Consider the following 25,098-nt stretch of genomic DNA (forward strand, 5'->3'; position numbering starts at 1 on the left):
TTCCAGTTGAAATTTGTCAGCACCAGCTTCTTTTCTACTTGGGTCTCTTTCATGCTTTTTTTTTCTTCAAGTACAACCTCGTCAGCCTTGGAATACAAGGCTGACGGCAAATACAGCCTTGAAAAGATTCGGCTGTTACTTTTCGGAGGTAATTTATTGCCGCTTCTCCTTCCAGTCTGTTTTCATCTTCGTCTAGGATACGTTGTTGTATTGTTGTTGACATCCTGCCTTATCATTTTATGTGGTTCCAAAAAAATTTAGGCGCTGCTTTCTTTTTCTCACGTATTTCTGACAATCAACGTTCACTTTCTCCTTTTAATTTTGCTTGCACCAGTATTTGAACCATAGACTTTTTCTGCCGCTATATTTCTCATTTACTGGTTACTTCATCCTGCGGCAACTGCGCCTTCTTTGCCTGCCTGTGCTCTCGAGATGCTTTCTGTCGTTCGGCGATCGCTTCTCGTATCTCCCTGTTGCACCAGCTTTTCGGTTTCTTTTTTCCTTTCCAACGAACATGTTTCTCTTTCCGTATTTCTATCGTTATTACACTTAGAAGCTCACCATATTCCCATTCTTTACTTGGCCATTTGCCAAGTACTTCCTCAACTCTAGTGACTATATTTGCTATTTGTTCAGCGTTCAAATTTGGACTGGCCATTTTGCTCTCCTTGCTCTCTTTCCCAACTACATATCCCATCTTTAAAATTATGCGTTTATGGTCACTCCCTATGCTGCTATACGCTTCCTCATCAATAACCATTTCTCTAAACTTATCATGAATTCTTTCTGTCATCAGACAGTAATCGATGGTTGATTGCCAGTTTCCCACGTAATCTGCCTTTCACGCTTACGCCCTGTATTCACAATAACGAGGTTATGTTGCTCATAAAGGTCTAACATTGACTTTCCTTTGTTGTCGGTATAGGCATACAAATCTTGTATGTGGGCATTCGTGTCACCGAATAGGATAATTTCAGCACCATTCCCGAAACCCTTAACATTAGCGCTTATGCATTTCACTAACTTTTTATTCTTCTCTGTGCAATTATTTCCGGTCCACAAATACGTAACGCCCAGCCGAGTTTTTTTGCCACTCATTCAAGTTTCTTTCCCACTCATTGTACCTGATAACCAAAGATGCTCTTGACATTGTGAATTTACTCTTTTCCATTTGGCTCCCTGATGGATGAGCATTCCGACTCCCCCTCCCTTTCTTTCCGACTTAGTTCTGTTGCACCCTTCCCATACATAATTCTCAATAACTGGCGGCTCTTCTGAGTCTCTAAGGTGCGCTTCTGTAACCGCATACACCCCTATTTGTTCTCTGTGTAACTGCTCCTCAATCTCTGCCCACTTTTCCTTTCTTCTGCCGTCCTGCATGTTTATGTAGCCTATTGCATGGCGAGCTCTTTTTGTTGCTTTTCTCCTTTCTCTGTTTTCGACGGCGATGGTCTTCTGATGTTCCCCTAGAGGACCTTCTTCATTACTATCTGCTCTGACCTCCTGAGCGCCGGCGGGCCCCCTAAATAAGCTACAGCGCGACCACCAAGTCGCCAGCCCACTTCTCGTGCCAGCCTGTAATTGAAGTGGATCCCGTCTCGTTTAAAACCACCGCAACCTCTCACTTCCCTGTTTGCTTCGACAACCTTAAAAACTTTATCTCGGCTCATTTTTCATATCGCCTCGTTAGCACCCACTACAGCTTTTTGTACGTGACTGTCACGTACAGGCACCTCCGGCACCGTGCACACCACAATCTGCACCTGAGGGGACAGCTCGCGTAAGTCGTCGGCCCCCTTCCCCATGCGCTGGGCAATTCCTGTCCATTTCCGGTTTAGCACGCCATTTAGCCTACCTGCTACTTTGACAAGGCTACGCACGTGAGCATTTTCCGCGAGCTTTGCTTTTGCTCGCCCCATGACAGAACCCAGCGTCCGCCCTAGGAATGTCCCTACCGCCACTCTTTTATTGCATTTCACCCTCTCCACAATTGCTTCTGAGCCCCTAGCCAGGCTTGAATCACCATCGATAATAACCATCTCAGTCTCTCCAAGCTCTCCCTGCTTCCCTTTGTCCTTTTCCGCTCGATTCGGATTTGACAAAGGGCACTGACCCCTGCGCTCCTGCATTTTTTTGTTTGGCACTCTCAAGGTAGGTGCCGCTATTTCCAAAAACCCCTTCCCCACATTGTACGCATTCCACGTGCTTTCCTGACACTCCCTCTCCAGTCATGTCGGGGGACTGCGTTCCATTGTCACCATTTTCGTTTGCAATGGCGGCCCTGTTCAGCTTTTCCTCGGTTGCTTGAAGTCTTTTTTCCGCTACTTTCCGTGCATCACGCTTCATATATAGCTCATTTTCGAGCTCTTCGACCTGTTTCACAAGCTCATCCTGGAAAGCCTCCATTTTCTTCAGCCTAGCATCGACATCACAGCGCGGGCCGATTGATTTGATTCCTTCTCCAATCTCATTCGTCCCCTCGTCTGCCCTTGAGGAAACCCCCGCACACTGCACGCTTTCCCGGCTTTCTTGCCATGTTTTGCATGACTTTTTCTAGTGCAAATACTTTAAGACTATAATAACGCAGAGCACGTGCCTTCTAGCAGAAACCGATACGCACAGAATCTAACTCCTTAAAATGCCGCAAGGTAGTTCTCATCAATGTTCTAAAAGCAATAAATCCCGCACAGACTTAAGATATGACACGTTTCGCACGTGTTCAAATACGCAGCCACGCTCTCACTTTCCTACCAAAGCAATATTCCCGATACCAAAGCACACACTGTAAAAAAAAGTAATACGTATTAGTCTTGCCATTTCCATGCTACTACTTAAAGGCTATAAATGCTTAACCTCCCACCTGGTTGTACGTTTTGAAGCACGCGGCTCCAAAGGACGCTCTGACTATCCTGCAAAACGAAATATACACGAAGCACACCCGCGCACACGAAAAGAGAGAGAGAAAAAAAAGAAAACTACCTAATTAGTATTTAAAGGCTAAACAATCGGCAAATCAAAAACAGAAGCCCGCTCAAAGCATGCACAAAAAATCTTATCATTTCTTCGCTGCCACGGAGCCCTGGAAAAACACGTCCATTCGCCACAAGATCTCACGTTACTCGAGGGAGGGCTGCCATTGCCGCGTGTGGCCCGCTCCTGAAACCAACGTTCTTAGACGTGTTCTATGGATGGATGGACGGACGGACGGACGGACGGGATGGACGGACGGATGCGCGGGTGTGCTTCACCCAAGCTCTTGCTATTATACTGCCTAATATCCTACCTAGGTTAAAAAAGAAAAAGAAAGAAAAAAAACACACTATGAACTCCCACAACCAAATTTTCTGACACCCTATAGCGAACTTTGCTTTCGTACGTCTCCGTTTTTTGTCGTTTCCATAATTTTCTTCCACCAATCTTCCCATCGCCTCTTACTAATCTCTATTGCGGACATGTTTACTTTTCCCTTGCTCACTCTGAACGCAAGGACTCCAAGGAGGCCAGTGGTGCCTAAATCGACCGCTGGGCAGATGTCTTCACATTCTAATAATACATGCTCCATCGTTTCCCTAGTTTTACCGCAGCAAGCACGTGCTTCTTTTTCCTTCTTATATCTCGCTTTATAGGTGCGTGTTCTAAGGCGTCCTGATATCGCTTTGAAAGGTAATGAGGTTATCATACATTGTTTCTTTCGTGATTTCTTTTTTTCCTCTTAAGTAGTTACTCATGGCAGGTTTCTTTTCCATTGCCGCCACCCATGAGATTATTTCAGTTTTCTGACTTTCCGCTTTACGTTCTTTATTGCCGTGTTGCCCACCCTGAAGGCCGCATACTTGCTGGTAAGCTTCCTAGTTCTTTTCCAATACTGCAATTCTACAATCCTATAATAATGCTACTACTGATGCAATTAGTATAATACTATATCAATGCAGAGCGCGTGCCTTTTAGCGAAGACTGATACACACAGGATCCAAATCCTCAACATGTCGCAAAGCAACTCTCACCAATGTTACCAAAACAATCAATGCCGCGGAGACCGAAGGTATGACACGCTCTCGCACGCGCTCAACCACGCGGCCACGCTCTCACTTTCCTACCAAACCACGCACAGTAAAACCACTAATAGCTATTTGTCTTGCCAGTTCCAAGCTACCATTTAAAGACTACAAGCACTCAACGTCCCACCCGGTCGACGCCAGCGCCGCCACATCGTTCTACGCTGAAAGTCCCGCTCCCAGGAACCCGGTCGCGCCACTAGAAATTCTTCTAGTTCACTGTACCTAGAGTGTACAAGACTACGGTTGAATAGCGCGGATGGCGCTTTCTCGCTGAGGCGCCGCGTGTGGAAAAATTTTGCGAGGGCGCTGCGGCGAACTGAATAAGCGTGGAGACCCGCTTCGCGGCATATTCAACGTAATTTTGCTGCGGGCCCTGAGACCAGTTGCGCGTGTACGCTCTTATAATAGTGTTTTCTTTCCACTGCAAATTTTGATTAACACATTTTCGCCACGTACGTATATTTCAGGCATGTGTTATACACCACGATGTGTTCAATTTTGCTGCCGTTGTCTAGTGCGTCGTCTGCTAGCGTTACACGGACGCTGGTGGGCGCCCCCTTTTTCTTGCAGAAAATCTGTGCAGTACATTTTTTTATTGTTTTACTTGTGTTGGTGCGCCCGCGACTCTTGTCGGCTAGAACCAATTGTAGTTTTAGCCAGGTGAACTGCTGTTTTTAACATTCTTTTCTAAATGTAACGCGTAATTTTTGCACAGAGGCCGCCAAACGGCAACATGAAACTGCGTAAGAAAACGTTAGTGATATCGTGTCATTTGACGCGCGTTTCTTGGTGGTGGAATATTGATCAGGTACAATGGCGAAATAAACTAGGTTCATTAACTGCGCGGCGCAAAGAGATGCAAATGGCCAGTGTACTTCTAGGTAAATGTAAGGGTACATAGGCATATATCTCCACGACATATATGCAAGAGAAAAATTATAAAATATTGTGAATGCACTGACTGAAAAAGTGAGAACTCCCGTCCGGAATAAGCGTGTTTCTTTTAAAAGCTGCACCAGGCCCAGGTGAACCAATAAACTTTCCCAAAATAATCAAGGCAATTATTGGGCCTTAATATGAACAACAGTGTTAGGGAAAAGATGTTGCCTATATTCTCTGACTCAGTCGGGCAGGCCGGGAAGTCTTTACCAAAGTAATCACCGTGGCTTGTCTGGCGATGTCCTTGAACGTGCCATCAGGCGAAATGAAGTAGAAACCTGTAGTCTAATCGAATGGTATTTACTATTCTGATCGTATTCGACTGCAGAATTCACTATTAAAAATTATTGAATAGCCGTTTGCGTTCGAATGTAAGGAATAACAGCACTTTTGAAGCCTCGAAGGTGAGGGGCCGATGCAAGTGAGGACTCTTAGTCCGAATGATTGCGCTGCTGGAGAGTCGTGGCTGTTGCGCCCAGGAGCAACAGTTCCTGAGAGAATTAACGCACAGCTGCTAATCGGTTGTGGTGAACAAGTTCCTAGCTGTCATTCAATATAAACGCCCCGTTTTGGGACAGCCTGTAAATCTGCAAACTTGGTTCAGGCAAGGAAGACATTTTCTTTTACAGTCTCACCATGTCTGCAAGACTGTAACCCATTAAAACTGCGTGCATAATGTAGTACAACGTTTATATTCTTCAACGAACACGGCAACAAATATGTTCACGTGTATGTGAGGCATGCGTTCATTTAAATGCTTCAGTATTGTTCTTATGATAGTGCACCGGATAACTGAAAGCAGCCGTTTATTTTGGAGAAGCTGCTTAGTTGAGCGGACGCACAGTCGGCAACAGCATCGCATTGAAGGTATGAAATATGACTTTGCGTGACATGTTTTTCTCCATAATGAGACTCGAGAATAATTTCTTTCGTTTACACCTCTAGAAAAAAGCCGAAGGACGCAGCTACCTTTTCATCTTTTTTTTTTTTATTGAACAAATTCTACCGTTTTACGTCAGGCGATATGCTTATGAGGCAACCTGTTCTGTTCACCACCTGGTGTTCTTTAACATGCACCTAAACAGAATTACGAATCGAATTCCGCGACGTCATTTGGGCCTGTGAGCTCGAGTTTAGCAGCGCAACACCATATCCAATTAACAGCAAAGGTGTTAAGGCCTACTTTCCCCACTATCGCGTCCGCGTGCAGAAAAAATCCCGAAGATAATACAATACCGGGCCGACCCGCTGCAGAGGTGACGTTAAGCACTCCCCATGCGTGGGCCGATCCCGAAGATAATACAATACCGGGCCGACCCGCGGCGGAGGTGTAAGGGGCCCACATACACAGCTGCGCTGGTTATCCTTCACAGATTGGAAGGGCACTGAGTTTGTTGTTGTTAAGCTTGAACTGGACATACAATTTCACACGGCTTACGGGCATATAAGATTAGCATATATAATCGCTACCTAAAACTGCTTTCGGCTCCCGAGTGGCGTCCGCTAAAAAACAAAAAAAAACTGTGCCAATTACTCCGCTTTCTGTTGCGCGAGGAAGACGGAAACATGAATGGTATGCTGCACTGCAGCTTTTTTTTTTTTTCTATCAGAGTACTTCCCGTAAATCTGAGTACAGGGCGCCGGATGGGGCCGATATGTTTTATTTGTTTGAAGCGGCAAGCAGGACGCTTACGTATGCTTTTTTCTGGTTGTGCTTCGCAAAACTTACGGATGAAAAACTATATGCGCAAAGATACACCCGAGGGATACATACTGTTTTAAGAACAAGAACAATATTTGTTCTCCAAAGTGAGCCGTACCATAACATAGTAGAACAGGAACGTACCCAGGATTCTTTTTCGGGGGGCACCCAACCCAAGGCAGCTTCTATGCAAATGAGGGGGGGGGGGGGGGTACTTTACTAATATGAATGTGAATAACGTCCACCATTCGCCATAGAAACGCGTAAACCCACAAAAAAGAAATGAAATAAGGTGTATTTTACAGGCACGCCTGTGCCATACACCTCTCCTTTACTTGGCAAACAAGGAACTACATCAAGTGGACTTGCGCAGGGAAGAAGCGCAGGACGAACCCTGCCAAGAACAAGTAAAGATGCCAAAGTGTAAAATAAAGATTACTTTACTAGAACACATCCTAGAAAAGAACAGCAGTTGGCAACCATAGCACACAAACCGGGAGGAGTTGTGTTTCTTCGCCAGCCAATCACAGAAGCAACAAAATCGTTGTCATGCGGCCTTTTCAAAATGGCGCCGTACTTGATAGCGCCGGAGCGTCTGCTATTCTTGAAGAGTCTTTTCATCAGCGGAAGCAATGAGGTGTGCAACAGACATGGACAAAGTGTATGGAGTCTGAGCATTTCACTCTTCAAAAGCCTGCAGTGGGTTCATTTCACTGCTGAACCCGTTTTACTCATGAAACTTCACTGCCAACTGAAGTCAAACTTGACAGTGAATAGTTGCAGCAAAGCAAGCATGTTATTTCAGTTCAATAAAGAATTAGGCTTTGGCCATTCCACTATAACGCTAGAACGTTATCTAGTGAGGCGAGTCTAGCAGTGCTATTGGAAGAATTAGAGGGCAGTAAATGGGATATAATAGGGCTCAGTGAAGTTAGGAGGCCAAAAGAAGCATATACAGTGCTAAAAAACGGGCACCTAACCTAACCTAACCTAACCTAACCTAACCGTTGCAGTTGTAGACGAAAAATGCAAAGCATTGACCAAGTACTCAGGATGAAAGATTTATTTCTTGACGGGCAAGCATATAGTCAGCATCGAGTACAAACTTGTCATACAAAAGCACCAGGGACATGGGGTGCACCTTCTTTGCATGAGGCTTGAGCAATGGACAGGCCTTCCACTTGTAGCGAAACATGCGGTGGTTAAAGGCATCGTCAGCAGGAAAGACTTCATTGTTAGAGAGGACAATGACAGGCGTTCTCGAGATGGTCTGGTCGGGTGAGTACTTGACTGCCACAGAGTCCACGTCGCCGCCAAAGATTTTCTTGACCGTGTCAAATGCAGAAGACTCACAGTTTGGCTCGTTCCACACCAGTATGCGGCGGCCTACAGTGTCTTGTAGTGGAAAGTTTGAAAAGCGGTTAAAGTTGCGTATAGTGCCCCTGTTTATATAAAAAGAAAGCACAGCATCAAAAAAAAAGTTCTTGCCAGCACTCGGGGTAGACACCACTTCCATACAATTCTTCTTGGGCACCAGCTTCTCGACAAGCATATAGAGGTTGTTTACAAAGTCAGACAGTTCGAGCTGGTTGTCGTCAAACTGAAAGTTTAGCAGTTCCAAGACAGCATCCAAGACATCAGAAAAAGATACATATAGTATATTTTAAACACTCTCAGAGTTAAAACGACGACAACTACAACTACAATTGTGTATATGCAGCCAGAAGAGGAGGATTCAGAAATGGTTCCAGCTGAAGGAGATGAAGCGACGTTGCCACAAGAGGGCGCAAATCCTTTCAATTTTCGCGCCATATTACTACCGCTGTATTATGAAGAACTAATGGACGAAGAAGAAATGGAGGAAGAAATGGATATAATAGAAAGATATATCCAAGAAGAGGAATTTTTGAATGAACGTGTCGAAGACATGCCACTCGATGTATATGAAAGATATATAGCAAGACAAGAGGAATAAAAAATATTTTATTTTGGCGGAAATGGTACAGTCAATGATCGTGCAGGGCGCAGATTGGGAGCATGGTTGGCGACGGGTTCGCCCCGTTGCTCGGCTGCAAGGCGCACAATTTCTGCCTCGTAGTTGGCAATGTCTTCGGCCGTGTTGGTCAGGTGGGCAGGGCGACCATGGCGTGACAGACCGCTGGGATTCGTCTTGATGTGTTTGCGCGTGTGGCGCAGGTATGGACCGGCACTAGAGGGTAGCATTACCTTGTTGCTTGCAATAGTGTCTATGTTACTGTGTACTACAAGTTCCGTGTCGACTTGAAAGAATGCAGTGACATCCTGAAACTTGTCAGTGCTGCCAAGGTCATCTTTGTTTGACTTGGATACAGCCATAATGCCAAAGCCGAGACTCGGTTGAATAGCATCGAGTGACATGGGCGCGAGACCTCGGCGATACGAAGACTTTTCTAGGGGATCGAGATATTTGATGTGTCTCTTGTTAAAATCGTCTGGCCGGAAACGCATTACAATGTTGTCCTCGGGATCCTGAGGGTTAGCTTCGACGTGAGAGAGGTTGCTAGTTGTGTAAGTTGCCACGTCTGCGGGTAGACCAAGTTGTGAATGAGTGAGTAGTTCGTTGCCAGCAGTATAAGTAGGACCCATGCGAAGCCAGGCGTTGGTAAACTGGTGCTCGTAGTTTAGTATCGGAGTGCCCACTTGAGCCTTGAACGGAAACTGATTGACAAATTTAGTCAAGCGGGGTGAAGTGTTTTCAATGTGAAGAAAGTTGTAGGCAAAGTTGTGGCGGGGTGCGCCCATGCTTGTTGGGATGTTGTCGGTATCGTCCGTTAGTTGTGATTCTATTGCCGGGTCTAAATTAAGACCCCAGTAGCTCTTGGCCAAATCGGCGTGGTCTTGTGCTGTAAATGGCCGAATAGTTTGGGGCTTCATAGAGTTCTGTGGTGCCCCATGCGTGATGCGGCACAAGGCTGTGTCCATGTGATGGTTTAAGCCAACCGAAGCGAGGCCATAAACCAGCATATCCGAATTGACTGGCTGCACGACCGAAGAGCCCGTCTTCCAAGGGGTACGCAAGCCATGAGGAGTCACCTTCACAGAGCACTGCAGTGCCTTTGTGTGTACCGGAAAGTTCAAGTAAGTGCCGTGAGGAATGTAAAGGTAAGGGCGGTCAACGGGTAAACGTGACAGACTTGTTACGATACCGGGAAACGTTTTTTCCTTGTCATACTTAAGCGAGGTCTTTAGCATAGAGTAGCCCCAAGTGGTGACAATCTTGCTGTCAGGAACACTGAGACCACTCCGTGGTCGCGAGGTACTCGCAAAATCTGCTGAACCCGCTCGGATGAAGACGGATGGTCACTTCCAGCACCTGCTCCCCCAGGTGTTGCGGGGGCGTCCGCTGCCTCCTCCGAGGGCATTTGCTCGTTGGCTCGTTTTGGTGCTGTAGGATTTGCGTCCCAGTTATTTGCACGCTTCCGTCCGGTTGGCATTCCATATAGACTGCGGCCTAGTACGTGCTCCTCGACCAAGTTCTTCGCACCCAAACCGGCTGCGCCCAAGGCAGAGTGCCAATTGCCTGTCGATAGAAAGTCGCCGAAAAACTCCTTTGTAGATGCCTGGTCGGCTGCAAACACGTCGGAATCGCTTTGCACTTTTTCGTACGCCTCGTCGTGCCGCTTGGCGATGCGGTCGTCCTCGTCCACTGGAGTCCTTCCCTTGTGACTTCCGGGGCCCAAGTAATGGTGTCCTGGAAACAGCATCACTGCATAAAATAACAACATACGGTAGCGGTAGCGACCACAACACCAGCATCAGATCCTAAATTAGACGCATCTATTTAACCTAACCTAACCTAACCTAACCTAACCCAACCCAACCTAACCTAACCTAACCTAACCTAACCTAACCATTGCAGTTGTAGATGGGCTTAGCGGAGAGACGAGGACTAGGAGTCGGATTCCTGATTAATAAGAGCATAGCTGGTAACATACAGGAATTCTATAGTATTAACGAGAGAGTGGCAGGTCTTGTTGTGAAACTTAATAAGAGGTACAAAATGAAGGTTGTACAGGTCTACGCCCCTACATCCAGTCATGATGACCAGGAAGTCGAAAGCTTCTATGAAGACGTGGAATCGGCGTTGGGTAAAGTCAAAACAAAATACAGTATACTGATGGGCGACTTCAATGCCAAGGTAGGCAAGAAGCAGGCTGGAGACAAGGCAGTGGGGGAATATGGCATAGGCACTAGGAATAGCAGGGGAGAGTTATTAGTAGAGTTTGCGGAACAAAATAATATGCGGATAATGAATGAATGAATGGATAATGAAGTGGACGTGGAGGAGCCCGAACGGCGAGACTAGAAATGAAATAGACTTCATACTCTGCGCTAACCCTGGCATCATACAAGATGTGGACGTGCTCGGCAAGGTGCGCTGCAGTGACCACAGGATGGGAAGAACTCGAATTAGCCTAGACCTGAGGAGGGAACGGAAGAAACTGGTACGTAAGAAGCCGATCAATGAGTTAGCGGTAAGAGGGAAAATAGAGGAATTCCAGATCAAGCTACAGAACAGGTATTCGGCTTTAACTCAGGAAGAGGACCTTATTGTTGAAGCAATGAACGACAATCTTGTGGGCATCATTAAGGAGTGAGCAATAGAAGTCGGTGGTAACTCCGTTAGACAGGATACCAGTAAGCTATCGCAAGAGACGAAAGATCTGATCAAGAAACGCCAATGTATGAAAGCCTCTAACCCTAAAGCTAGAATAGAACTGGCAGAACTTTCGAAGTTAATCAACAAGCGTAAGACAGCTAACATAAGGAAGTATAATATGGATAGAATTGAACATGCTCTCAGGAACGGACGAAGCCTAAAAGCAGTGAAGAAACTAGGAATTGGCAAGAATCGGATGTATGCGTTAAGAGACAAAGCCGGTAATATCATTACTAATATGGATGAGATAGTTGAAGTGGCTGAGGAGTTCTATAGAGATTTATACAGTACCAGTGGCACCCACGACGATAATGGAAGACAGAATAGTCTAGAGGAATTCGAAATCCCACAGGTAACACCGGAAGAAGTAAAGAAAGCCTTGGGAGCTATGCAAAGGGGGAAGGCAGCTGGGGAGGATCAGGTAACAGCAGATTTGTTGAAGGATGGTGGGCAGATTGTTCTAGAGAAACTGGCCACCCTGTATACGCAATGCCTCATGACTTCGAGCGTACCGGAATCTTGGAAAAACGCTAACATAATCCTAATCCATAAGAAAGGGGACGCCAAAGACTTGAAAAATTATAGACCGATCAGTTTACTGACCGTTGCCTACAAAGTATTTACTAAGGTAATTGCAAATAGAATCAGTAACACCTTAGACTTCCGTCTACCAAAGGACCAGGCAGGATTCCGTAAAGGCTACTCAACAATAGACCATATTCATACTATCAATCTGGTGATAGAACAATGTGCGGAATATAACCAACCTTTATATATAGCTTTCATTGATTACGAGAAAACGTTTGATTCAGTCGAAACCTCAGCAGTCATGGAGGCATTGCGTAATCAGGGTGTAGACGAGCCGTATGTAAAAATACTGAAAGATATCTATAGCGGCTCCACAGCCACCGTAGTCCTCCATAAAGAAAGCAACAAAATCCCAATAAAGAAAGGCGTCAGGCAGGGAGATACCATCTCTCCGATGCTATTCACAGCGTGTTTACAGGAGGTATTCAGAGACCTGGATTGGGAAGAATTGGGGATAAGAGTTAATGGAGAATACCTTAGTAACTTGCGATTCGCTGATGATATTGCCTTGCTTAGTAACTCAGGGGACCAACTGCAATGCATACTCACTGACCTGGAGAGGCAAAGCCGAAGGGTGGGTCTAAAAATTTATCTGCAGAAAACTAAAGTAATGTTTAACAGTCTCGGAAGGGAACAGCAGTTTACAATAGGTAGTGAGGCACTGGAAGTGGTAAGGGAATACATCTACTTAGGACAGGTAGTGACTGGGGATCCGGATCATGAGACTGAAATAATCAGAAGAATAAGAATGGGCTGGGGTGCGTTTGGCAGGCATTCTCAGATCATGAACAGCAGGTTGTCATTATCCCTCAAGAGAAAAGTTTATAGCAGCTGTGTCTTACCAGTACTCACGTACGGGGCAGAAACCTGGAGGCTTACGAAAAGGGTTCTACTTAAATTGAGGACGACGCAACGAGCTATGGAAAGAAGAATGATTGGTATAACGTTAAAGGAGAAGAAAAGAGCAGATTGGGTGAGGGAACAAACACGAGTTAATGATATCTTAGTTGAAATCAAGAAAAAGAAATGGGCATGGGCAGGACACGTAATGAGGAGGGAAGATAGCCGATGGTCATTAAGAGTTACGGAATGGATTCTAAGGGAAGGAAAGCGTAGCAGAGGGCGGCAGAAAGTTAGGTGGGCGGATGAGATTAAGAAGTTTGCAGGGAAAACATGGCCACAATTAGTACATGACCGGGGTAGTGGAGAAGTATGGGAGAGGCCTTTGCCCTGCAGTGGGCATAACCAGGCTGATGATGATGATGATTATTCCACTATCATAGGCGAGGCAAAAGATATAAAATACGCGCTAATAAATTTATTTTTGCGGTTACCGCCTTATTTGAGTTAAAGAAAAAGTTTGAAGTAAATAATTATTTGCAGCCTCGCGGAGGAACAGTGACTGGCTGTTATGAGGGCATGAGTGGGGCTTCACTGGAGACTTGTATCCAACTATAGTAGCGTTTTTTGAGTTAGCTCTGGAAGAATTACAGAGAAATATATCTTTGGGGAACAATCACAGTTATTTTGAATCCCTCGTTTACTACTCTACCAAGTGAAGTGCCACAACCGACTCGTATTGTTATTTGGGAAGTTACATAACGATGCGTGGCTGCTAGTCCCGTACAACCCCGTAGGGAGCAGGTCGGTGCGATTCTAGACGTACTACGCCCACCGCGGAAGGTTAAAAAAACACCTACATAAGCACAGCAGAGAAGTGGCCACGTTAGACGGCTCGAATGATAACTGTAGAAGCTTTATTCAGAACACACGGAACTGTTATCCACTTCCTTTTTCTGCACTACTTCCTTTTTAAATAAAAAAAATGTTGATCCATAAATATTTTTACAAACAACGGTCAAATTTGTTGATTTTCGCTTTCCCTTCCTGTTTGGCTGTTGCATTGGCTGTCTGCCTTAGTAGAACGCTTCATTTCTGAACTCCTCGCGACTCTTGTTTCCAGTTGGCAATTTTGCACGAAAATAGGCCTACAATTAGGGAAAAACTAGACGAGATAACAGGTGACAGTCATATTGCCTATGAGTTTAAGGGTTATTGCAGGGTTTGATGATGGGCACTGTCCCGTATTATTTTATTTTCTACCTTATCTAATCCATATCGCGCGTATATGGTTCCGATAATCTGTCATCGTAACGGCGAGCCGTTACTCGAGGAAATAATGAAGCAAAAGAAAAAGTTAAACGCCAATGGCGTTTTCTCTGGCCGCAACTCGTTCCATGTGCATACAGACTACCTCACCCTGCACGAACTGAATCCCATTCCTGGTCGCTGAATTAGTCTAAACAAAGAAAGTTGAACTAACGAAGCAAAAGCGGTGCGCGTGACCGTCGAAAAGACGGTGACAACTGAATGCATCTCGAGTTAATCGCGTGGGCACCGAATCGATGAGGAAACTGGCCTTCACACCCCAGGAGATGCCGATAACTACCGCCATCCAACAGGAGTGAAAAAGGCAGCAAAATGTTGACCGCCGAATAGCTGTCAAGTTTCAACATTTATTTGGTGGCGCTTTAGGAATGTGTGGGAGAAGTGGTGGCGTGGGCGGGGAGGGGGGGTGTATGCGTCTTAATTTCGGGAGGGGGGCGGACCCCCCCCGGGGCCCCCCCCTTGGGTACGTGCCTGTAGTAGAATGAAAGCCAACACTGCAGCCGCAATGCACGTGCAGTCACCGAGGAGCATTAAAATTATAAAATGAAATGCAGAATAGCAAGATATGGAATCTATTCCTAAGGCATAAATACATTTTATATCCAATTATAAACACCGTTTGGGCGGTCTTATCACAACAGCAGCGCGCGAAGCAGTACGAACGACCCCGCCGAGCAGAATCGCCAGCAGTTTCCGACGGCGCTACCTTGATGCGGGCATATCGAGTTCGATCACAACGCCGCCATAGCATCTTTCGTCGTCACGCGCCTCACCGCAAAGCATGCGCCGCCCCAGCCGCTCGTCCAACACAACCGTACACACAACCGTATTATGGGGCAGTGTACCGTCTGTACGAAAAACCATCATAGACTCTATGCGAAAAACAATGGGAGAACTGGGGACGCTTCCGCGATGACGCCACCAGCAGGGCGCTGCGAACGACCGGCGTATCTAGCGCGCGAATTTTAAACATGTTGTGCAAAACTTCCTGCATTTATAAACTAAAACGCTTTCAAAACACAGCTGAAATTCTTATAATTTACAAACTGTTAAGATACATCATACAAACATCATAATAATACAAACTGTTAAGATACATCAATAACGCCGTCTATGCTTGCACGCATAGAGTTTCTCACTATAACACCTAGAGGGTAATCTGGCGCCACCGTCTATGGGCGTCTTGCGCTGGAGTTTGAGGTATAGTAGCGGCGCCTGGTGGCGGCGCGGGAATCGACATCTGGGTCGTACCAGCTTGGGTCGTATTGAGCCCTGGCTGTGGCGAAGCACGTTTCTAGGCCGAGTTTTGCGTCGATTCGCACTTTTTCTGCCCTGTTGCGAGTGCGAAAAGGCTCGTCACTTCTCACAGACCACGTCGACCACGCTGCGAGCTGGTCGCAGCCTATAGTTTAACGAAAACGGACTCTCCGTGTGCCGTGGGACGTAATGCTGGAAGCAGAAGGAATCGGCGACGCCGATCCGGAGGGACCTAGCTCAGCATCGAAAAAGCGTCACCGTCGATACTGCTGCGTCGTGGGCTGCCATGAACAAGAAGGCCTGAATCCCAACATCCGATTCTATCGTTTCCCTTCAAGGCTTCACGAAGCACTGCGTCGGGCGCGCTGTATAACTGCAGTTCGTCGCGCTGGGTAAGCGAAACTTCGCGCCATGCTGACTGCTTCACTTGTCTTGAAGCTTGCTTGATTATAGATCTGCGTTCTAAAATTCGGTCTTTTGCACCTACAGTCCCGACGGCAGACCGACATAGCAGCAGGCATGGCTGGTGATTCACGATTCGAAACCCGGCCACAGCGACAATTAACAATTAGACCCAGGTGTGTGCCCAGGTGTGTGCAAATGACCACAAATGGCCGGGCTGATTCGGTTACAATTCACTACCCCACTACGAGCAGCACAGGTTAGAGAGTTAAATGTGCTCATACTTGAACTCAAGCTAGCATGTTGAGGCAGCGCAGCAAGATAGTATTGATTACAGCTGATCGATTTTCGAGCGTTGTCATTAAAAGCTACATCAAGCAAGCAGCGCATGAGCTCGCGCTGCAGCACGATTCGCACGTACGTGCGAGCTCATATGCATTGCATCAGTTATTGCCAGTTACTAAAAGGGACAGATGGCCGCTACTACAACGCAGTCATAACTACTTGTCTAGCGGCATGCAGTCAACAAAGATTGCAGGAGACCCGCCGTTTCGCGGCATGTCGAAAGACCGCTGCCGTCGCGGCGCGTACGATCGTGCGCTCGAGCAGTTCGTACATCGCGGCATGCTGAAAGACCGCTGCCGTCGCGGCGCGTACCGTCGTGTGCTCGAGCAGTTCCGTACACATGATGTCTGCTTATCGCTGCTGTGGATTCATTTATAGCAAGCATTTCCTCGCGTTTGTGCGCCTGAATCTAGCAGTGTGCAAACCTTACCTGAAGTTCCACTTCGTACGCGACTCGCTTCACTTGCGATTGACACCGCGCTAACACTTCGCCGCTTAATTCTTGAACGGCATACACGTATTCGGCACTGCATAATTTCTTGCCTTTACGCAGCGTGCCAGTTCTGGAAAAATCTTCGGCGCCCGATATTCGCTGCAGGCCGTGACAGAACACAACCGAAAGTGGCGGGTCCATATTGTAAACGTGCTTTCCGAAGCAGACGACCGAGCTTGGTACGACCCATTTTAGGACAGAGGGCGTTTTTTAGCACCTTTTTCGCAGTGCCCCCTGGGCAATGCAAGAGCCCCATGGGAGTTTCTTAAGAGGAAGCTTTAGCTCGGGCCCAACTCCGACGCGGCCTATTCAAATACATGTAAAACCGCAAAAACGTTTTTCTGAGATAACCCCTGGACCGATTTCAATGAAATTTGTTGCAATTGAGAGGGAAAGCTAAATTCTAGTGACTGTTGGAAGCGGAATTTTGATTTAGGGCTTGAATTTTGTTCAAAAGAATTTCAAAAATTCAGAAGTTTGAAAAAAATAGAAGCACGAATTTTACAAATTTATAGCTCTGCATCAAAAAAAGATATACTGGTTCTGTAAACGGAATCCGTTAGATCATTCAAAGCGGACAAATTTGATTTGGCATGTTGCATCTTACGTGAATTTGTTACGTTGTTTACGAGGGTTCTGCAAAAGTTGTAATTATATATTAATAATTTTTTTGAGATTCATGTGTAAGATGTCAAATTTGTCCGCTTTAGATGTGCTATCAGATACAATTCACAGAATTGCGATGCAATTCAAGAGGACGCTTTAGCTTCCTCAAGAGGAAGCTTTAGCTCGGGCGCTCCTATCTAAATACATGTAAAAGGAGAATTCGTTTTTCTCGGCAACCACGGCACCAAATTTGACGGGGTTTGCTGCATTTAAAAGAAAAGCTTAAAATCTAGTGACTGTTGGTTTCGAATTTTCGATTTAGGTCGTCAAATTTTTATAAAAATATGGCAAAAATCGAAAATTTTCAGAAAACGAAACTATCAAGTTTACAACTCCGTAACTCTGCAAGAAAAAATGATATCGCAATTCTGTGAATTGTACCTGATAGCACATCTAAAGCGGACAAAATTGATATGTTACACATGAACCTCAAATAATGGAGTAATGTGTAATTACAACTTTTGCAGAACCTTCGTAAACAACGTAACAAATTCATGTAAGATGTAAATTGACATATCAAATTTGTCCGCTTTGAATGGTCTAATGGATGCCGTTTACAGAATCGCGATATCTATTCTTGATGCAGAGCTATTAGCTTGTAAACTTCATGCTTCTATTTTTTTCAAACGTCTGAATTTTTGAAAATCCTTTTAACAAAATTCAAGCCCTAAATCAATATTCCGCTTCCAACAGTCACTAGAATTTAACTTTCTCTTTCAAATGCAACAAATGTCATTAAAATCGGTCCAGGGGTCATCTCAGAAAAACGTTTTTGCGTTTTTACATGTATTTGAATAGGCCGCGTCGGAGTTGGGCCCGAGCTAAAGCTTCCTCTTAAGGGGGCACCGTGCCGTCATGGGAATGGCGGTATATGTATGGTGGGCGTGCGTCTATTTGTCGTACAAAAATCCCTCACGTGACCTGATCCTAGGTGCCTAGGGACAGCATCGTTTAGGGATTTTTGAGAAGGCGCGATGCTGGCGCCGAGCGACGCCGTGGCGTGTTCGTCCTCGGCGTGATCGTTCTCTGGACCGCGCGTTGTTCAACATTGCTCATGTAATCGTGCGTGCGTTGCTTGTGTGTTGGTTGTAGGTTCTGTGTTACTTAGCGGAAAGCCGTGAGTAGTGGCGGTGCGGCAATGCGGCTTTGGCCTCGATGAGCTCTGGCACTACAGAATCTGCGTTGTGTGACCCGTGCTTTCTTGAGAACCCGGCGGTGGTGACAATTGAAATATCGAAGTTATCTAGCCACCATATCGAAGTGGCCTAGCGCCTCGGCAGCGAAGTTCTGCGAACCGCGATGTGGCGTCGCCGTGTCCGACTTTGCTTAACGGACATCGAGGCATGTGCTGCTCGCTGCAAGTCATGTAAATGCAACTGCGTCGACCGCCCACTGTTCAGCGCTGAATGTGTGTTTGGTGTGCTGTGCATGAAACGATTGATGCAGCGGGGGTGGCGGAGGAGCAGAGTGGCTTAGGGTTTGCGCGTTCACAGACATGTGCTCCCGTCTTGGTCTCATTAGTGGCTGTCGCGGGATTGTGGTGTGCTAGCTCCTTGCCTAGTATGAAGTTTACGACGCTAACACACAGCATGTTCACGCTTTTCCGCGCTATATGTCATTTGCATGACGGCCGAGTTGAAAACGAGACATATAGTGTTCTTTGCGTTTGTGTGTTGTAAATTACTTTCTATTGTGGAAGTTCTGGGAGTCTTATTACGCAAGGAGTGCGAACGTAAACATAAACACATATGTGTGTCTGAAATTTTGAATTACCCATAATGCCCTTTACGACTGATAAGTGGGCTACACGGCCTGTGTGAATCAGCTACCGTATGTTGCGACGCTCTTTCGTGTGGTAGAATGATGCATGGTGCGCGTTTATTTCTGTACTGTTGTAAAAACCATTTGTTTATTCACTCAATACAAATGTACGGCTTCTTCGCCGCAGTACGGCTTAGTTGTGCGGCGAAGCATACTAAATGTCGGAGGGGGCCGCTATCAGCCAGCATAGTATGTCCACTTAGGCGACCTCAGAGGCGGCGGGTGCGCGAGTGTATAATTTAAGAAGTCTTATTATGTCCAGTGACAGTGGAGATCATTAACTGTAGCACCAAAGTAGTGGACCACTACCAGAACAAAGGCATGTAGTATGCCCATCTCAATTCTTGTGCTTATGCCAGTCTTCTTTTTTACAGCAATAGCTGCTATGGGCTAACTCCCCTGGTTGTTCCGATGTCTACTGGTGTTGTCACTGGAATTCCCGAATTTCTTGCTAGAATATTGCAAATAAAGTTCTCATTGTGCTGCGAGGATTCAAACATACGATCAAAAGAGTGGCAGTCCACAATTCTACATTTCAGCCACTCTGCTGAAGGTACAATCGTGGTGAATACTGATACCGGAGAGCGTGATCTAGCCAACAGGTGCCTAGATTGGCTAACACCTGCTCAATGTCTGCGTACTGTATATAGAGCTGGCATCCACACCTTCAAGTTCTTACACATGACCTTCCCACTTGTGAAGGCAGTCCTATGTTAAGTTTTCTTCTTGCATGTGATGACAATGATTGAGTGCATCTGCTTCATTAATCTTCTTCTAGTGCTTGGCTTCTCAGATTTACTGGATGGAGCTGTTGGTGTCTTGTTTTCCTCAAGCAAAGTGAGAGGCCTAGCAATGGGTAGCCCAAATATAGATTTGAGAAAACCAAAACGAATTCAGCAGTAAGAAGCTAAAGGGTTGTTTTGGTGTGGATCAGTGGCTAAGTCCGGATATGAAAGAGGAGGAAGAAAAGCCAAGTATTTCCACTTCAACACTGAGGCACAACTCCCACATATAAATACGACTCTTACTTATTTTACTTTTTTAAGGAGATTACCGACTTGCATTGGCAAGTGTTCACTTCAACAAACACTGCATGAAGTAAGCTTCCTGCGCATATTTCACCAGCTACTGCATCATTGTTTCACATTATGAGTGAAACTGCAATTTTCTTTATGCCACAACTTGCCCAATCTAGTGTTTTGCAGTAGGATGTTAGCAGTGCTATTAAGGCACTTAAATACTCATGAATAGTAGTACAGAGAAAATAAAGTAAGAAAGCAGTGGCTTTTTGTGCGTAGACTATGCATACACCTGGTGTTCTTATGGTCATTTTTTCTCTATCCGCTAAACCATTCTAAACAAGAAAAGTTTATACACAATTAGTTTATACACAGACCACAACTAAACCACGGGTATCGTTGGTAAGCAAAGTATATTTATTCGGTGACATTTTCTGCAGCCCTGCTATTGAGCTTTCCTTCCTTCCTTTTCAGCTGTGCAGGTTCATTAAGAAGTGATGATACAGTTTGACAATTTTAATCGTTGAAAGACTTAGCGAAACCTTTTTCGGGTTGTTTTTTCTTGGTTTCAGACTCTTCACATTGCATTTTAAGGCGTGCTTTCTGTGTTTGTTGCTTTTTCTTTATGGGTAGGGCATGTCAACATATTTTACACCATTTCAAGTATGTGGTACCATAGACTGTTCTTAGATGGAGTCTTGCCCTTTCATTCTGTACAATATGATGTCGGTTTTTTGTGTCCAAGGCCGTTTTACAGCGTGATTGTAGCATTTTGCTAAGTTTTGCCTCTGTCACCCAAGCTTGAAAGATTGCTACCCACTGGTGGTGGCATGACACATGTCGCGTTTCTTCTTCAATGAAAGGAATTCTATCACTTATCCTGTGCACTGTTTGTCTTTTGTGTCTTTGAATTGCAATTTGTTGCCTATATTTGCTCTTTTGTTGCATTTCAGATTAGGAATGGGTATCATAATTGACATTTAACCATATTGCACACAATGTGGATATGTAATTGCAATATATGGCCACCATAAATATAATAGAAGTTAATAATTCAAGAATAGTGCCTTTGCATGGTGGTGCAGCCATGAATTGTGGCTATAAGGTACCAGCGCTGCAGATAGCACTGCTTGTGCAGAATGTAGTTCAACTCTACTACTTTCAAACATCATTGTTTTTATCTGCATTTGTATAGCTCCAGTTTCTGTGAACAACACACATCTGGTGGAAGAGTGGCTTGCACCTGCAGTTGGGTCCAATGAATAGCCAAATTTCTGCCTGTTTTCATGTTATTAGCATATTAGTAAAGGCAGTCGTTTTTATAGTAGCCTGTTTGCCCAGTGTAGAAGCCGCTGCAGGGTGTCAGGATCTCATACACATCTTCAGCTTTGCAGGGGACACAGCATCTGGCACATAGTTTGTCACAGGCCATGTATTCGGGGCAAGTTGAGTTCACTCACTAGCAAAGGGAGAACCAAGCTTCTCGGATATGAAGTAAACCGCCTGTATACTCAGTGGCCTTCATTTCGTGTTACATATGTGGTTATAGCGACCCTTGTTTTAAGCACTTCTTGTCCAGCAGCGGTCGTTTGCTTTTGAAACACTCAGGATAGCTTTCAGCAAGCTGGACAGGAATAACACTGAAAAACCAGCAGATGTTAATTGTTGCACTTATCATGCGAAGCTTCGTACAGTATGATGAGGGCGTAAATAAATTAGGGTGTTCCTCAAGGCCTTGTAGCACATGTCACGAGTTTGGAGCAACATGATGTATAGCACTTTTTTGATCGCATGCTATAGGTTTAGCAGGTGTGGCCATGGTTGAAGTGCAGTGCAAGGTCAAGAAAACAGATATCTATGAGCAGCACCCTGGTAAAGGAGACTCTGGGAAAACTAGTGGGAAGCCTGTTGAACATCTGGTTGACCCACTTGCTGGCTCCATCAGGCAAAGTATGATAAGGAAAAGGGAGTCATCAACACATCAGAAGGTTTTTACATATAAACACTGCTAAGGTCATAACATGCCAACAAGTCTTAGTGCGCAGGCTATGCACGACCAACTACATATGCCTTCTGTTCGGACATTGCTTATTGTAACTAACCAGGATGGAGTGGACAAAAAAAAGAACAGCAGCTCCATTAATTTGGTTTCACTGGTATCAACAGTGTTTTGTAAGTGTACATTGCCATACTCTCCAATGCCTTCTTGGGTGACATCAGCAAGGACCAGCTTGAGGCAAGGGGTTAATAGACGTCTTTACAAGCTAAAAATGCATGCATGCATGGAGAGCACATTGTGTCCAAAAAGTAGGCACTTCACAGGGGCACTGGAGAAGGAACAGGTTATTAACAGTGGGCAAAGACAAGCTACTAAACACCCAACACTGTTGCCATGTAACAACCTCTGAAACAATCCCTCTTAAAGAGGAAATCATGTTTGTGTATCCATAAAGAGGGCAGATGGGCAAAGCCCCTTCAGTAATGCTCCCAGCTTCAAAAGCCCATTTTGCACATCCTGAATGCTTCCTTCTTAAGACTTTGCTGGGTGCAAGCATTCTACTGTCCAAAAGCTCTCATTGAGAGCACTGTTGGTTTGGTGGCAATAAAGTTCAGAAGCAATTGCAACAAACCTCCCTTCCTAGTTGGCCTGGATGCTCACGGTGCTTATGAAGCAGCACCATGAGGCAAGCAAGGTGAACCGATGCCTCCAAGCCCTTGTTCATTTATCACACTGTTCTGTTAGTAACAACCATGAGACTTGAAACCAACAAGCTCAAGCTCAGCACTCGCATGGTTACTGCGGAGGATCCATAAAAAGCACAAAAACAGAAAGAAAACTCAAGGGAAAGGATAAAGCACCATTTAACACTTAGTATTGCTACAGCCCACCCCCTTCTTTTATTTTGTCTGGTCGTGCTACATCTTTTTACTATATATAGGCATGAACTTAGGTGATATTCCCAATCAGTGTCCAATTTTTATATACACTATGTGCTGGTTCAAAGAGGTTCGAAACACTGCAATGGAAGCTTCAAGTAGAAAAGGTGCCTGGAAGAAAAAAAAAAGCTGTGCTGCAACCATCTCGGCAACATCTTGTCCCTTTAATAAGAATTGTGCTTCCATATTATCTTGAGCCCTCCAGTTTAGAGTAAAATACCAGTGCACTTATGAACAATGAATCAATTCTCAATGAGCATGTGCAGTCCAGCAAAAAGCAGGGGCAAGAATCCGCATTGTGCTCCTGCATTGAAGGTGAATAACACGTACCATAATGGCGAATGTGCTTTAGTAAGCTTCCCTGCAATATGAATTTGTGATGTACAAAGAATTGTCAATGAAGCTTACCACGAGCACAGATGCACTTGCAAATTAGGTCACAATTGAAAATAATGAGCACAGTGTAAACCTATGTGCCCTTTCCACTCTTAGTATGCTTTACTGCATGACGCTAATTTTCACCCCTGTATTGCGGTGTAGCAAGCTACAATAGAAACTTTGCATAATTAGGCTTTTTAGGATTATCTTTCTCGCAATACACTAATATTTCGCGGTGAAGCCTAAGCAATGTACGGTGAAGCATACTAAAAGTGAAGAGGGGCCACTGTCACTGGACATAATAAGAGTTCTTTAATCATACGCTCGCGAACCCGCCGCCTCTCAGGTCATACTATGCTCAAGTATGGCAGCATAGTATGCCTCAAGTGGACATACTATGCTGGCTGATAGTGGCCCCCTCCCACTTTTAGTATGCTTCACCGCGTAACTAAAATGTACTGCGGCGAAGAAGCCGTACATTTGTATTGAGTGAATAAACAAATGGTTTTTACAACCGTACAGAAATAAACGCGCACCATGCATCAGTCTACCACACCTAAGAGTGTCGCAACATACGGTAGCTGATTCACACAGGCCGTGTAGCCCACTTATCAGTCGTAAAGGGTATTATAGGTAATTCAAAATTTTAGACACACATATGTGTTTATGTTTACGTTCGCACTCCTTGCGTAATAAGACTTCCAGAACTTCCACAATAGAAAGTAATTTTATATGTCTCGTTTTCACCTCGGCTGTCATGCAAATGACATATAGCGCGGAAAAACGTGAACATGCTGTGTGTTAGCGTCGTAAACTTCATACTAGCCAAGGAGCTAGCACACCACAATCCCGCGACAGCCGCTAATGAGACCAAGACGGGAGCACATGTCTGTGAACGCGCAAATCCTAAGCCACTCTGCTCTTCCGCCACCCCCGCTGCACGGCTGCACCACTCGTTTCAAGCACAGCACACCAAACACACATTCAGCGCTGAACAGTGGGCGCTCGACGCAGTTGCATTCACATGACTTGCAGCGAGCAGCACATCCCTCGATGTCCGTTAAGCAAAGTCGGACACGGCGACGCCACATCGCGGTTCGCAGAACTTCGCTGCCGAGGCGCTAGGCCACTTCGATATTTCAATTGTCACCACCGCCGGGTTCTCAAGAAAGCACGGGTCACACAACGCAGATTCTGTAGTGCCAGAGCTCATCGAGGCCAAAGCCGCATTGCCGCACCGCCACTACTCACGGCTTTCCGCCAAGTAACACAGAACCTACAACCAACACATAAGCAACGCACGCACGATTACATGGCCAATGTTGAACAACGCGCGGTCCAGAGGACGATCACGCCGAGGACGAACTCGCCACGGCGTCGCTCGGCGCCAGCATCGCGCCTTCTCAAAAATCCCTAAATGATGCTGTCCCTAGGCACCTAGGATCAGGTCACGTGAGGGATTTTTGTACGACAAATAGACGCACGCGTATGGCGGCTCTAGCCACCATAGTATATGCGAGGCTCGTGTTGGCTGGTGTTGTACGAGGCTTCGTCTAAAACGTGGATACGGCTACACAAATAACGCGTTCTCAAGGTAAAATCTTTATAAAATGTTTCCATTCACG

The 25,098-nt window shown here is 45.5% G+C and overlaps 2 protein-coding genes across 2 annotated transcripts in view; one reads left to right on the forward strand and one right to left on the reverse strand.

Annotated features, from left to right (window-relative positions):
• pyd (zonula occludens-like protein polychaetoid) overlaps positions 1–25,098 on the forward strand; it is a 298,483-nt gene that overhangs the window by 9,003 nt on the left and 264,382 nt on the right. The window lies entirely within an intron of this gene.
• LOC140218381 (uncharacterized) lies at positions 7,748–8,341 on the reverse strand (the record flags this gene model as incomplete). The annotated part of the gene is made up of 1 exon (XM_072288105.1): positions 7,748–8,341. A coding segment is annotated over one exon (594 nt), but the record flags the coding sequence as incomplete, so codon positions are not given.

This window comes from Dermacentor andersoni, chromosome 5, assembly GCF_023375885.2.
Source record: "Dermacentor andersoni chromosome 5, qqDerAnde1_hic_scaffold, whole genome shotgun sequence".
NCBI lineage: Eukaryota > Metazoa > Arthropoda > Arachnida > Ixodida > Ixodidae > Dermacentor > Dermacentor andersoni.